Source organism: Leptonychotes weddellii, chromosome 10 (assembly GCF_054177405.1).
Source record: "Leptonychotes weddellii isolate Sample4059 chromosome 10, ASM5417740v2, whole genome shotgun sequence".
NCBI lineage: Eukaryota > Metazoa > Chordata > Mammalia > Carnivora > Phocidae > Leptonychotes > Leptonychotes weddellii.
Genome location: NC_138378.1, coordinates 30,211,014 through 30,224,482, shown reverse-complemented (window position 1 = coordinate 30,224,482; position 13,469 = coordinate 30,211,014). Strand labels below are relative to the sequence as shown.

Sequence of the window (13,469 nt, the reverse complement as noted above, 5' to 3'; positions counted from 1 at the left end):
AGCAGGGAGCCCGATGCGGGACTCGATCCCGGGACTCCAGGATCATGACCTGAGCCGAAGGCAGTCGCTTAACCAACTGAGCCACCCAGGTGCCCAAAAGTAAAGCTCATTTTGAAATGAAGACCAAGAGAACATGTGTACTTAGCACATGCAAGATGCATATCCCATAGCACTTTGCCCCTATGTGCCCTTTATAAGCCTGGGAAGGAGGCAGAGAGAGAGCGAAGAAGGAAACATAAACACCTTTTAGATTTCAAAGGATAAGATTTTTTTTCTCTTTTACTTTTTTACATGTGGATAAAAATCTTCCAATTTCTCTCCAGTGAGAAATTTTGAAACTGATAACTAGAACAAAGGCTGCATACAGAAAAGCCAATCTGGAATTTCATATACTGTGTTGGGAGTCGACATTTAAAATTCGTTAATGGGCAACACATAGAAGATTTTCCATTTCTTATAAATGTTATTTCCAATCACAGCAGGCATAGGAAACAGTTCATCTTCAGCTAGATCGTGAATTTTTATGTAATGAGATGCTGTGAAAAACAAAAATAATACCAATACACAGATAAATATTTGCAGGGGGTGCCTGAGTATTTTGATAAATAATATCTGCTCCACACATGTTCTTCCTTCCTTTACGGTCTATAAAGCCCCCAGAATGTCTTCCACTCAATCTGTCTTCATGTTACATTGCCCACCCATCCGGAGTTTCCATGCTTCTCTCACTCCATAGTGATTATCTTGACACTTTTTAATCTTATGCTCTGGGTCCTGCTGCTTTTATTCAAGCCAACACAATGGTCTCCTCTTACTTATCCCCACCCCCACCCCATCCCCGCCCCCGGGGCCATTCGCCTCCTTCTACAAGGTGGTTATATTCAGGAAGCTGGTCTCTCTTTTGATTCCCCTATCCAACTGCTGCTACTTGGGGAAGCCTGGAGCTGCAAGCAGAGGATGGCCACAAATGGGATCCTGAGGATGGAAGAAAAACCGCTTCCAGAACCTTGGAAGCCAGACTGGCAAGAGAAAGAAATACATATTCCCTGGTGACAGTTTTTGAGGAGGTGTGTGAGCCTTCACCTGGACGCTACACTTCCATTGGCATTTTCAATGCATTCCAATCATTTCTAATAACTTTTTTTTATTTATCCAGTTTGAGCTGGGATTTTCTTTTGCAACTGAAAGACTTTTAAACTGATAGTAATATCACCTTCTTTCGTGCGTGCCAAACCACAAAGCCCCTTTTGGCCAAGCCCGTCCCCCAATCTCTCTTTACAACATAAACTTTTCCACATTAAGAGAACTAAAAACTGACTTCCTGTGAATCTGATGGAAATTTTTAATAATAATAAATACAAAAATAACAATAACACCAATAACAGTGGCTAATATTTAGCAAGTGCTTATTAAATAGCAGTGATAAGTTAAGGCAGCGGTGCTCAGATTTTGCTGCAAATCTTCTTTTCAAAAGCCCTTTTCAAAAATCTACACTACACTTGGAACACCAGAATCTTTGGGGGTAGGAAACAGGCATCATCGGTTTTTAAAGCTCTCCAGGTGATTCCACAGCAGTCAAATTTGAGAACTCCTCTGCTAAAGATTTGCTAATGAATTTTCATTCAGTCCTTATGGCAATGATATGAAGTGCCCATTCATTCTTCTTCTTCTTCTTATTATTATTATAATTACTGTTATTGTTGTCATTATTATGATCACCGTGTTGCCCATGAGGACGCCTGATGCAACAGAACCTGGTTTTTTAAAATACTAAAGTCAACTGAAGTTCTTGAACACCAGCAAGGAACGGAAAGGAAAAAAGCCAAGAACATTGATAATCCACAGAGAAAGCAATCTTTGGTGGAAAAAAACAAAAACAAAAACGGTAAAAGCCAGAGTATTCTGAGTGCACACGTCTGTCCTTAAGAAAAGTATTTTAGGATCTAATAGTGGTTTATCAGCTGAGCACAGAACAGACCCTGGTTCTGTTCCTTTATCATCATTCAATAGACATGTATCCCATGGCATCCATAAATGAAACACTGAACTGATAAGCAGGCTGGGTCCTGCAATGAAGGAGAGAGACAGAAGCCCCAGAGCTGACTTGGCCTCTGATACTTGCAGACAAAGGGGGTCTGACAGCGTGTAGGCAGCAGTTTTAACCAATATTGATCATGAAATTTCAAGTTAGGTCAATACACTTGCATTAAAAGGCAAACTTTAGGGCGCCTGGGTGGCTCAGTTGGTTAAGCGACTGCCTTCGGCTCAGGTCATGGTCCTGGAGTCCCGGGATCGAGTCCCACATCAGGCTCCCTGCTCGGCGGGGAGTCTGCTTCTCCCTCTGACCCTCCCCACCTCATGCTCTCTCTCATACAAATAAATAAAATTAAAAAAAAAAAGGCAAACTTTATGACTATGTTATCAATAAAGTTCTTGGAACTAACAGGCTCCCGTGAAACTTGGCTGGAATGCTTTGGGGGAAAGAAGAAGAAAATTTCTTTCCCACACTAAAAACTGAACAATTCTGAATCACCAGTGAAGCATTAATAATGACAAGCTTGCTGCAAAATTAAAAGACCAAACAACTGCAATTCTATTATATTACAAAGAGGTGAAGGCAAATAAAAGACTTTGCCCATGAAAACACTTAGAGAAACCTTTGCGAAGTAATTCGGATTTTTCTGTCTTTTCATTTTTCACATTTTCCTATCGATGGGCTTAACTCCTACAGCAGTAAAGGCAGTATTTGGGTGTTTTTCCATGGCAGAATTTGCCAACAACTATTGCACTGTTACATATCTGAAGAATAATCATTCTAGGTGATTTTTTTTTCTCTTTCTGCCTCTCCACAGCAACAGATCATTTTTAATGTCAAGGAAAGTATTTTGACTTTTAAAGAATAAAACAAAAGTTGCAGGCAGATACTCAAATAGAAAATCGCTAGTTTTATATCAATTATGGTAAGAGGCAGGAGTTCCTGAATGGCACCTGTACTTCCCTATTTGACAATATTATCTTTGCTAGAAAGGAAGTATTTAGAATACTAAGATTTAAATACAATAAGGAGTAGTTTCCCACTTTCATGACAAGTCAACACACTCTGTTACTAGACTCCACCAGAGAATCTAAGTTAAAAAAAAATGTATGTATGTTCTTTATTCAACATTTTTAAACAATCTTCAAAAAATAAATAAACTGCAAACACTGCTTTGAATATGTCTGCAGTAAGTTTTTCAAGCGAAAATGAATTGATGGGCCACACAACCGATCCAATCCCAAAGTTCTGCAGATCTTCACTAGTGACATTTATAGAAGAACTTCAGAGCCTTTGGCTTCATGGATGGAATGATGGCAGTTGCAAAGTATTAGAACTACAATTCTAATTATTCTAATTATACCATAATTATTCATCATGTCTAAAGGTTAGTTCATGTATGAATAGGAGGTTCAAGGAAGGTTTCAAGTAATTTCAAGCACATCTTAACTATTGAGAATTACCCAGCATCTCTAGCATTGTGATATATTTTTCAAACAAAACTAAAATTAGAGCACAGACAGCAAACCCCCATGTCCAACTGCCTATATATTTACTCCCTGTTACCTTCTTTTAACAAAAGTGGGAATGTTTAAGGCATAGAGGCTTCTGGAAGGACTGGCTGTTTTATTGTGTTTTACAACCTCGACAACAGAGAAACTTTTAGTTGGGGCAATTAATTGATACCATGACACAGCGAAACACTCAAAGCAACATCTGGTGTGGGCACAAGGCTCCACTTCCTACCTTGGGAGCTTTGGCATGCTTCCCACATCTGGCATCCTTGACAAGGCTGAGATCTAACAGCTCCGTCTCCTGGAAGGCAAAAATGTGAAATTGTTAAGCATCCACACAGATCTCTTTTCTTTGTTTTATATCATTGACATCACTTTTTAAAAAATAATGTTCTCTTGGGATCTGCCTGGAGATTTCTCTGCAGTTAGGATATTTTTTTTCTCTCACATCGTTTACCAGCGGAATTGGAATGGAAACAGCAAGATAGCTAACTGCTAACTGTTCGGTTTGTATGTTCTAAGACATTTTGAAAGTATAATGGGCATGGTTAGGGGCTCCAGTCTATACTATGAGCCATTCCTAAGTCAAGATGAACTGGGCCTTCCTGTCCTGTAGTTGAAAAAATAATCCTGAGAGTCAGTCTTAGTGTGAGGATATGTGAATGGCATGGGGTTTTGGGGAAGAGGGGTGGAAGAGGTTTCCATCAGCTCACCTGGCCAAGGGAAAGAGATAAATCTGCCTCACCTACCTACCCCCTCCCCAGCCTTTAGCACACCTATCTTATGCCCCGATCTTTTCATTTATTCATGATATATTACTGAACACCTATAAAATGCAAGTTACTCTAGGATACAAGATACATACAATATGATAGCGCCTCTGGATGGACCTGCCATCAAACAGGGCAGTAAAGAAGTGTATATACATAAGACATGGGAGAATGTGCTCATGCCAACTTTAAAGTTAACTGCTATGGGGGTCAAAAGAGAAAAGAAAGTTGTTCCCCCAGGGTCCCAGAGAAAAGTCCTTGGAAGAGTCATTGAGCATGGAGAAGAGGAGTTGGAAGGCATAACATTGGCAAATCCAGATGAGAAAGGACTAGAGGTTTGGGCAGAGCCTTGAGGTATTCATAGCCTTTAGATGTTTAGAGATGGAGAACATTGCAGGTAGGGAGGAGGACAGGGATAGAGGGGCATCCAGGAGGAAGAAAGAGCACAGGGAAGATGTAATGGCACTGTGGGAAGGGATTCTCATGGGCAACATTCATTGTTCCATTCCTGGGGCACAGAACATATGAAGAAAAGTCATGGGAGATGATACCGGAAAGGGATACAGGCAAAAGGATGGAAACCCTGAGAGTCCATCTTAGAACACTGAGTCATGAGGTTTGTGACACCCACATCACCGAGTTATACAGTAGACCCTACATCAGTGAGATGGAACTGTACTGCAACGAACAGTCATCTTAAAGTGACTCTAGCCATCCATCCAACCCATGCTGATAACAAAAGAGTTGGATGCAGCCATCCTATCCCCTTCTCCTTGTAGGAGGCACTACATCATTATTCAGCTACTCAGACTCTCTGGACAGGAGTGGGTGTAATTTCTCATAGGTCTTAATGTCCCCAAGTTCTCGTAGCTGGGGTTCTCAGACAATTCCTTCAAACAGCTGCCACCAATTCCAAATGTTCTATGCAAAATGGTCTGATTCATTTCTTGCACCTAAGGTTGATCTCATGAGTACAGTATAACAGTCATGGGGGAGGTAGAGTCTGTCTGCTGGGATGCACAACAACCACACAGCAGGTCCAACAACACCTGGCTCCCGCATACCTTCTCTGTGAAGGCAGGTCAAGAAACAGTGCCTTCTTCTCTTTTGCTCGCCCTAGCTGTCTAAGTTTGCTTTTCCTCATTTTAGCAAATCCCTCGACCCATTCCTTGCCAAGTGTGACTCTGGAAATCCTCCCAAACTCTGGGGTGTAACAGGGAGCCACCCAGCAAAGATCTTGCAGGACAGAACAACTGGTGCCAAAGTTCCCCTAAGGCCATACCATCCACAATACTGAAGGTCACCTCATGAGTGCTAGAAAAGAATGGCATCAATGCAGGGCTCAATGCCTCACTTAGGGAAATGCATAATAAAGTCCTCAGACTTGAGGAGTTGGAATATCTGGCCTGGGTTTCTTATCTCCACAGTAAGACTATCAAAACTTGTGTTGGAAGGAGAGACACAAGAAGAGAACCAGGCTTGAAGAAGCTTCATCCAGAAAACCAGAACCAAGTGGACATTTGAGAGACAGGAGACCAAATGAAGCTACCTTCATTAGGTAGGTAACTGGAAGAAAGATGAGAACCATAATATGGTGGAAGAATTGCCTAAAGGGAAGACAGAAGACATGGATAGCCCAAGGGTTTCCATATTCCAAACTGGGACTTGGAAGTATGGACAAAATGATGATGCATTTTGGAGATGTTGGTTTGAGGGGTTTATCCAAGTGGAAATGCCAGTCATCAATTCCCTGGAGTATTATTTATCAAATGCTGCAACATGTCAGGTACACGCTTGGTACGGAGGAATGACACCAAAATAGAAAACAGACAACTGTTTTGAGCAGCTCCTTCACAAAGCCAATTATTATACTCTAAAGGAGACATTTCAAAGTATACTGCAGATGTGGGCTATGACATCTTTTCAGCTAATACACAAGGATGAGAAACAGTTTGCCAGCCTTACAATTCTGTGGTTTTGAGGGGGGAGGAGGGTTATAGGAAGAGGAAACAGTAGGTGCAAATGCACAGAGGCAGGAACTGTGTGCAGGAAACTGCAAGTCACTCAAGATACACAACAGGGGTTCATGGAGAGTCATCACAAACACTTCTGGACACAGTAGGCATTACATGTGTGTCCTCTTTATCCATAAGACACTGACATTTATGTGTAGTACACTTTTCCATATATGTTACATGATGTTTTACATATATGCAGGATAGAAATCAGACACACACACATAATACATGCACCTAATTTTATAGCCACATTTTCTTTTCAAAGAAGTTCCTCCCAGTTGAGGAAACAATAGACTTAAATTTCACTTATTTGTTTATACACACAAAACCCAAATTGAGTTCACAAAGAACTAGATCTTAGCAGGAGTCATTATATAGACTTTTACATTACAGATAATGAACACTGTTTTCTACTCTCAACTCAAGAGGAAACATTCATTCCCCAAGTCACAGAGAGGTACTTAACAACAGCTGCCCTGGGGATTCATTCCGATACCACAGCGACTAAGAAACTTCTTTCGCTTGCGTGTAAAATTGTGTGTGCAGAAAAACCACCGCAGGGCACTATTAATGTGGGTAATGTGGCATGGGAAAGACCCAGGTGGAAAAGCTGTCCATGGACTCACTGGAGTAGAAAGCAATGATTAAAATAGTATCTCCCACTTCTATTAACATGCAATAGCCTCCCCTCTGGGGTTTAACGATAGCCCATTCTGTCTCCTCCAATAAAAAGAAAATGTGGAACCCAATGCACAGGACCACAAAAACATTGTTTGTGTCATTAAAACTTTTTCTAGGTTAATTTTTTCAAGTAAATAGTTTGAACAACTCACTTTCATTACTAGAAAGCAGTGAAATGGTCCCTTTCTCAGTTCATTGAAGAGATACTGATTTCCGGCTTTATGGAATTCACTATTCCTTTACTCATTTCTTTAAGAGAGGGAGGTCACATGACATTTAAGTAGGAAGGGCCCCCCATGGGTTCGAAGAAGGGCCCTAAAATTAACTGGTTATGTATTCAACCAATCATTGTCCCATACCAAGCATCAACTGTATCATCTATAAAATGAGTATGGTAACACTTTCTATATCAGTGGCTCTCAAACCTTAGCCTGCATTAGAGTCACCTGGAAAGCTTAAAACACAGACTGGCTGGGTGCCATCCATCTGTTTCTGGTTCAGCAGGACTGGGATAGGCCTGAGACTCTGCATCTCTCATAAGCTCTCAGGTGCTGTGGATGCTGCTGGTCCATAGAACACACTTTGACAAGCTCTAATATACACTCATTCATGCGGTTGTTATTATAAGGCTTTTTAGGTGACTATGATTGATAAAATTATACATTACTTAATATGTTATAGTACGTTCTAGGAAGAATCTACAACTGTCATTTCTTTATACGGGAAAGTGTCAAATAAAAATATTTACCTACTGAATGCAAACGCATGCCTAGTGGTGAATAATCTAGGCTTCAGTTCAGTTTAATTGAAGAAAAACCACTGAATGACAGATGGCATCAAGACCAATTCTAATAAGTGTTCTTAGCATTAAATTTCACCCTATACAAGCAAATGTCTCTGTTCACAAATTGAAGCAATGACTGACATTAGTTTGTTTGCTGAAAATGTTATACTAGATAACCTTTATTTTATATTTAATAACATTAGAGACATCCTTAGAAAAGTGAAAGAAGGAAACTGGTTCTCTCTCACCTCTAAACCCATCCAACAATGGAAAGAGGGTTGGAGTGTCCAAAGGCCTGTGGGCTACCTTGACCAGTAAAACAAGAATGAACTAATAGACCCCCTTTATTTCCAAGGCACACAATGCCCCCCTACAAAGCTTGGAGACCACACTCAGAGGAACCCTTCCCCATTTATCCACTGAAGTTTTGACAGATGTGCCTTCTCCCTTTGTCAGTACGGATGAAAGTGAATTAACAGTAATCAAGGATTTATTTTTGATATTTTGAATGAGTGATGAGAAAAGCTAAGGGAAGACCAAATTATCTCTGATGTTTACTATTCAGCAGAAAGATTTCAATCCATCAGCCACAAACCCACTGTGAGGTAGATGAGCCATGAAATGCACTGCAAACTCAGGAAAGAATAAAATTCAAAAACCAACTCTTTTCCAGAATACCAATTCCTGTGCATTGTCACCAAATTCCATTAGTCACCCAACATAATAACGTACTTCAAGTTCACACAATATATAATCAGAGTAGCAATTACAGTCACAAACATTTCACAGGGAAGATATTAACAGCTGGGTGTGTGTGGTGGGGTGGTGAGGTGATTGTGGACACCTCCACATATGTTGTATTCATTAAGTTGTTCAACCTCGATTTACCAAAAGTAGAAGACATTAATATGTTGTATTGACTGTCAAACCTCCCTAAAATGCCCAATGTTAAAGAAAAAAACTATTTTAGAATCCTTTAATGAAGGGTTTTAATTTAAAGAGAAGCAGATGAAGTAGATTCAATTCTTTGTTCCTTTACTTTATTCCACTTCTGAAGGACTGAAAACTGCTTAATGTACCTCTCAAAAAAAAATATATATATCCCTGCAGTCTCTCTCACTCTCTTGTTTCCTTTGTTCCCTAGCCTTCAATTTTGTCTTCTTCCCCAAAAGTCTATAATAGAGGCTCAGTGTAGGAAACTCCAATGGAGATGAGGCGCATGGGTCATAAATACCAACTACAGCAAGGAAAAAAGAAAGGCGATACGTCTGGATTTCTTTATTTAAACCACCCAACGTTTAAAATGGAGAAAATTTCATAAATCTAGGGGGCAGAAAACTTGTTTCTGGAAATTATCATTTGTAATCTATGCATCATCAAACCAATCACTACAGAAGTCTATGCCTTGTATTCTTGTCTGTCAAATAGAGAAATAGATGCTAACAGCACCTTCCTCAAAGGGCTCCTGTTAAATCAAACCAAGATCTCTACTTAGTGAGCAGGGACTAATGCACAAATATCAAGTCACATGCTTGCAACATTTCCCATTCCAAGTGAAAGGCAAAAGATCCTAGTAGAAAAGCCAAAAATGGACAGGTAACACATGTAGAAGAAGAACATGGAATGCAAATGAACAAAAGGAAAAGCATCTGAAAATCTAAAACTCTAGAGACATTTCATAAAACCCTGAAACCAAAATAAGAAAGACCACTTCTAGAGAAAACTGATTTTCACTTTTATGTGTCACAGTTAAATGCAAAATTAGATTAACATCTGAAATCAAGAAAAGGCAATGAAATAGCTCATATGTTATGGGTAGTATAATAATTATCGACACAGTTTGAGCCAACAAGATAAAAACTGAAAAATTATAGCAATTCATTTAAAGTTTCCTGCCATGGAAGGAGGCAAAGTCAAGTAATATAATTCATAATAACAATAGCAATAGTAATCATGGCCATTCACAACGGAGAACCAACAAGGTGGCAGGAATTGTAAGAGGTACTATTTGCATATATCACCTCATCATATATCACCTACAACACCACTGTGACGTGAGTCTTATGGCCTCCATGGTGCAAACAAGAGAACTAATGGAGAAGCAATGTGAAGGGATTTTGTGGGTGTCGTTAAAGTCTTCAATCAGGTGACTTAAACTTAACCCAAAGAGAGGTATCCTGGGTGAGCCTCTCAAAAGAGGGTCTAGAAGTGAGAGACGTGAAGCAGCAGAGATGCTCACCTGCTTGCTGTGCTGTGTGTTGCCTATGAAAAGGGAAGACCTCCAAGAGGTGAGGGCCTCAGTATTACCGTGACAAAGAACAGAATTGCGGCAACAACCTGAATGAGCTTGGAAGAGGAACTCCAGCTCCAGATGAGAACACAGCCCAGAAGACACCTTTAATGCAGCCTGTAAGACGCAAAGCAGGTGAGACCCTGACCCACTTAAAATGGGAGATAATAAATGTTTGTTTTTTCCAGCCTCTAAGTTTGTGGTAATTTGCTTTACAGCAACAGATAACAAATACATTGCCCCACACTGTTTCCATATTTTAACGCACTTTATAAAAAGGGATGTAAATGAATTTACATATCTTGGCACTCTACCCAGCATAAACATGACTGCAATACTGTCATCTTTTTTGAATATGTCCATCAGGAAACAATTACTCTAATGGAATTGCAGACTTACGGAGTTGGGACAGATTGCAGGTTAGAAAACTGAGTCCAAGAGAAAACATATCAATTACCTGATATCACTGAGACTGAGTAAGAATGGAAAAAGAATCCACATGCCCCCAGACCTAATTATTCCTCTACAGAATTATTTTTCAGTATTCACAAAATAGCAGGAACATTAACTGAGTGATATAAATTTTAAAAAGAACGCATTTTTGTTCATGTACAAGAAAAAAATATTATGATAAATAGAATGTAACACTGATTTTCACAAGCTGTGTCCCCACGAGGCAGCGTGAAATATGTTAGCAAATATCTAGTTAATTTTTTCTGTAGATAACCAGAAAGGTAGTTAAGCCCCTGGTTACACAAGAGCCAAATTTCTTCCTTCTTACTTCCTTCTTTAGCTCCCTAGGAAACTTTTATATATTCGTGTAATAACAGAAAGTTGCATAAGTTGAAAGCTAATGCAGGTAAACATAAAATTATACCCATAGCACCAAAGCTGTTTTAGGACATAAAATTAATAAAATAATTCTAATAGCATTTATGTTTATAACTTGATGCATTTATAACCTAATGCATCTATGACTAGGCAGGTGGAGGGAGGGAGGTCAGGGTGGGGGTGGGGTGCAGAAAATGCCACACATGATTCCTAGGTTCTGGAGCATTAGTATATTCTAAATGAAGGCTGGTAAAATTTAAAACAATACTTACTGGCTTTATTTTAAACTTATTTTTTGACACTATAAAAAACAGAAAAAAGTCTCCATAATCACCATGGAAAATCTGTGTATGTTCTAAAGATGAATAAAAGCAGGAATATATTGGGTATTTATAAACAATATATTTTATTTTCCTAGTTCTTATTTATTAACAGGCATAGAGGGATTCACCACATTTTTATGGTTTAAATATGATATCGCAGTTGTTAAAGATTCAGAGTATTTTTTTAATTGTGACTACAATGATAAAGACTGTATTGTCACAGCTTTCTATTACGCCTGTGCTCAGCAAAAGTCCTCGTTTCAGGCTAATCAGATTAACTAGAAAGAGCATCCATCATTTGGCAAATAGTTTCATAAATGCTTAAAACTATCTTTGTGGATATTTTGTGGGAGCATAAAATCTGATCTCCATAAAAAATCACTTGGAAAGAAATATGGAAATGATATCGATTAATCAGGCACACAAGCTGTTTCCGCTTGAAAAGTCCAGATGATGTAAATGTAGCCAGATTTTCCCTTTAAATCATCTAAAATGTTATCTCTGGTCTACACCTATTTCACTATGGTTGAAGAGCAACGCCAGCTAAGCTTCGTTATCTGGTAATGAAAGCCACTTTTAATTCCTTAACCTTAACTAAATGTAATATTTGAGCATACCACCTATCTACTTTATGAGTTAAATTCTTTCATTTCCCTAGACCAATGGTTCTTAAAGCGTGGTGCCTGGAACAATACTTTCAGCATCAACATCACCTTGGAATATATGAAAATCACAAATTCTCAGGTCCCACCATAGACTGGCTGAATCAGAACCTCTGAGGTGGGGCCCAGAATCTGTATTTTAATTAAGCTTTGGGGCGATGCAGATGCAATGTGGAATTTGAGAACCTCTGTCCTAGATTTTGAATGGAGACAACAACTGCCCATAGAGAAGGCAAATTAACCAGAGCTAGAGCTTGTTGTAGGGCATTCTGGACAATGGACAAGCTGCCTAGATCCATTTAAGAAATTTTTACATCAGAGTCATATAAGCAACTATAGAACTGATAATAAAATTGAGGAAAGTCTTCTTCAGACCACTGTGTCCGTCAATACCATCAATTTCACTATAGATTGAAGCAGTCATTTCCACATTGGGCCCTAGAAACTAGACAAAGTCAAGGGGAGGTTCTAAAGATGCTTGGCCTATTTCCAGATATTCTGATTCAACCCTATGCATGACATACCTGGGCTGATAAATAATGTATTTTCTTTTCTTTTTAATCATACTATTATGGCATGCCTAGGACTTGCAAATTTTCTGATGTATGTAAAAATGGCATTCATCCTTGCCTTTCTTGGTAGCCATTTTGTAAAATCCACCAAGATAGTCTCACTTTTCTCCTTCAGCTATTATTCAGACATATGTCACTAATTTTTCTGCCTAAAGGTTTGCATTTTATCGTGCTAAGCCTCTCCCCATGTTCTGGTAACCACAGGACTTTTTTTTTTTTTTTTTTTTAAGATTTAATAGAATTTTTACTGCTTCATGAAGGACATTCTAAGGCTTAAAAAAACTGTGATTCATGGAAATTAAACAGCATACTCTTGAAAAACTAATGGATCAAAGAAGAAATCAAGGGGAAATTAGAAAATATCTTGAGACAAACAAAGATGAAAACACAATATACCAGAACTTATGAGATGCAGCAAAAGTAGCAACCACAGATTTTGACGACCTTTTAATCTCACATGACATCCTGAATATGCAAGGAGTTAATCTACCTTCCAAAATGAGATATTTTAAGTTGACAAGTATGCAATAATATGTCACTTTTTTTCTTTTCAAAGAAGACTTTCTTCTTCAGATCACTTTTGGTTTTCTGGTAAGTCAAAGAAATCCAACTGAGCTTTTTTGCATGCTAATTAGTAGGGATAAGGACTGGATATGTCTAATGGGGAGTGTTTTCCCCAGAAGAAGACCATTCACTGAGTTGATCAACAAATAATCCCCAATGTCCTGCCTATGTGCTGTAAATTCATCAGAAGTAAACTCCTTTTCATTCAACTGTTGATCAACCTCAACACTAATGCAAGTACGTAAGGCTAGCTGTTCCTATCAAGAACCATAAATGACTGAAACAGTTCACTAAGTCCAGGCTTATTTTCTAGATCCTCAGAAAATTTTCATAAAGCTCCTATAGGAGTTCTACTGATGCCCACCTAGATCCTTGCTGGTCCCCCTTATTGGCTAGATATCCATTCCCCCCATGTTTGCAGGCTT

The 13,469-nt window shown here is 39.0% G+C and overlaps 1 protein-coding gene across 1 annotated transcript in view; it reads right to left on the bottom strand.

Moving 5' to 3' along the window:
- Positions 1 to 13,469, bottom strand: part of PLCB1 (phospholipase C beta 1) — a 567,798-nt gene that overhangs the window by 349,321 nt on the left and 205,008 nt on the right. Inside the window, exon 3 of the mRNA XM_081832287.1 lies at positions 3,782 to 3,850. Coding sequence (XP_081688413.1) covers positions 3,782 to 3,850 — 69 coding nt within the window. The remainder of the gene's footprint in view (positions 1 to 3,781; positions 3,851 to 13,469) is intronic.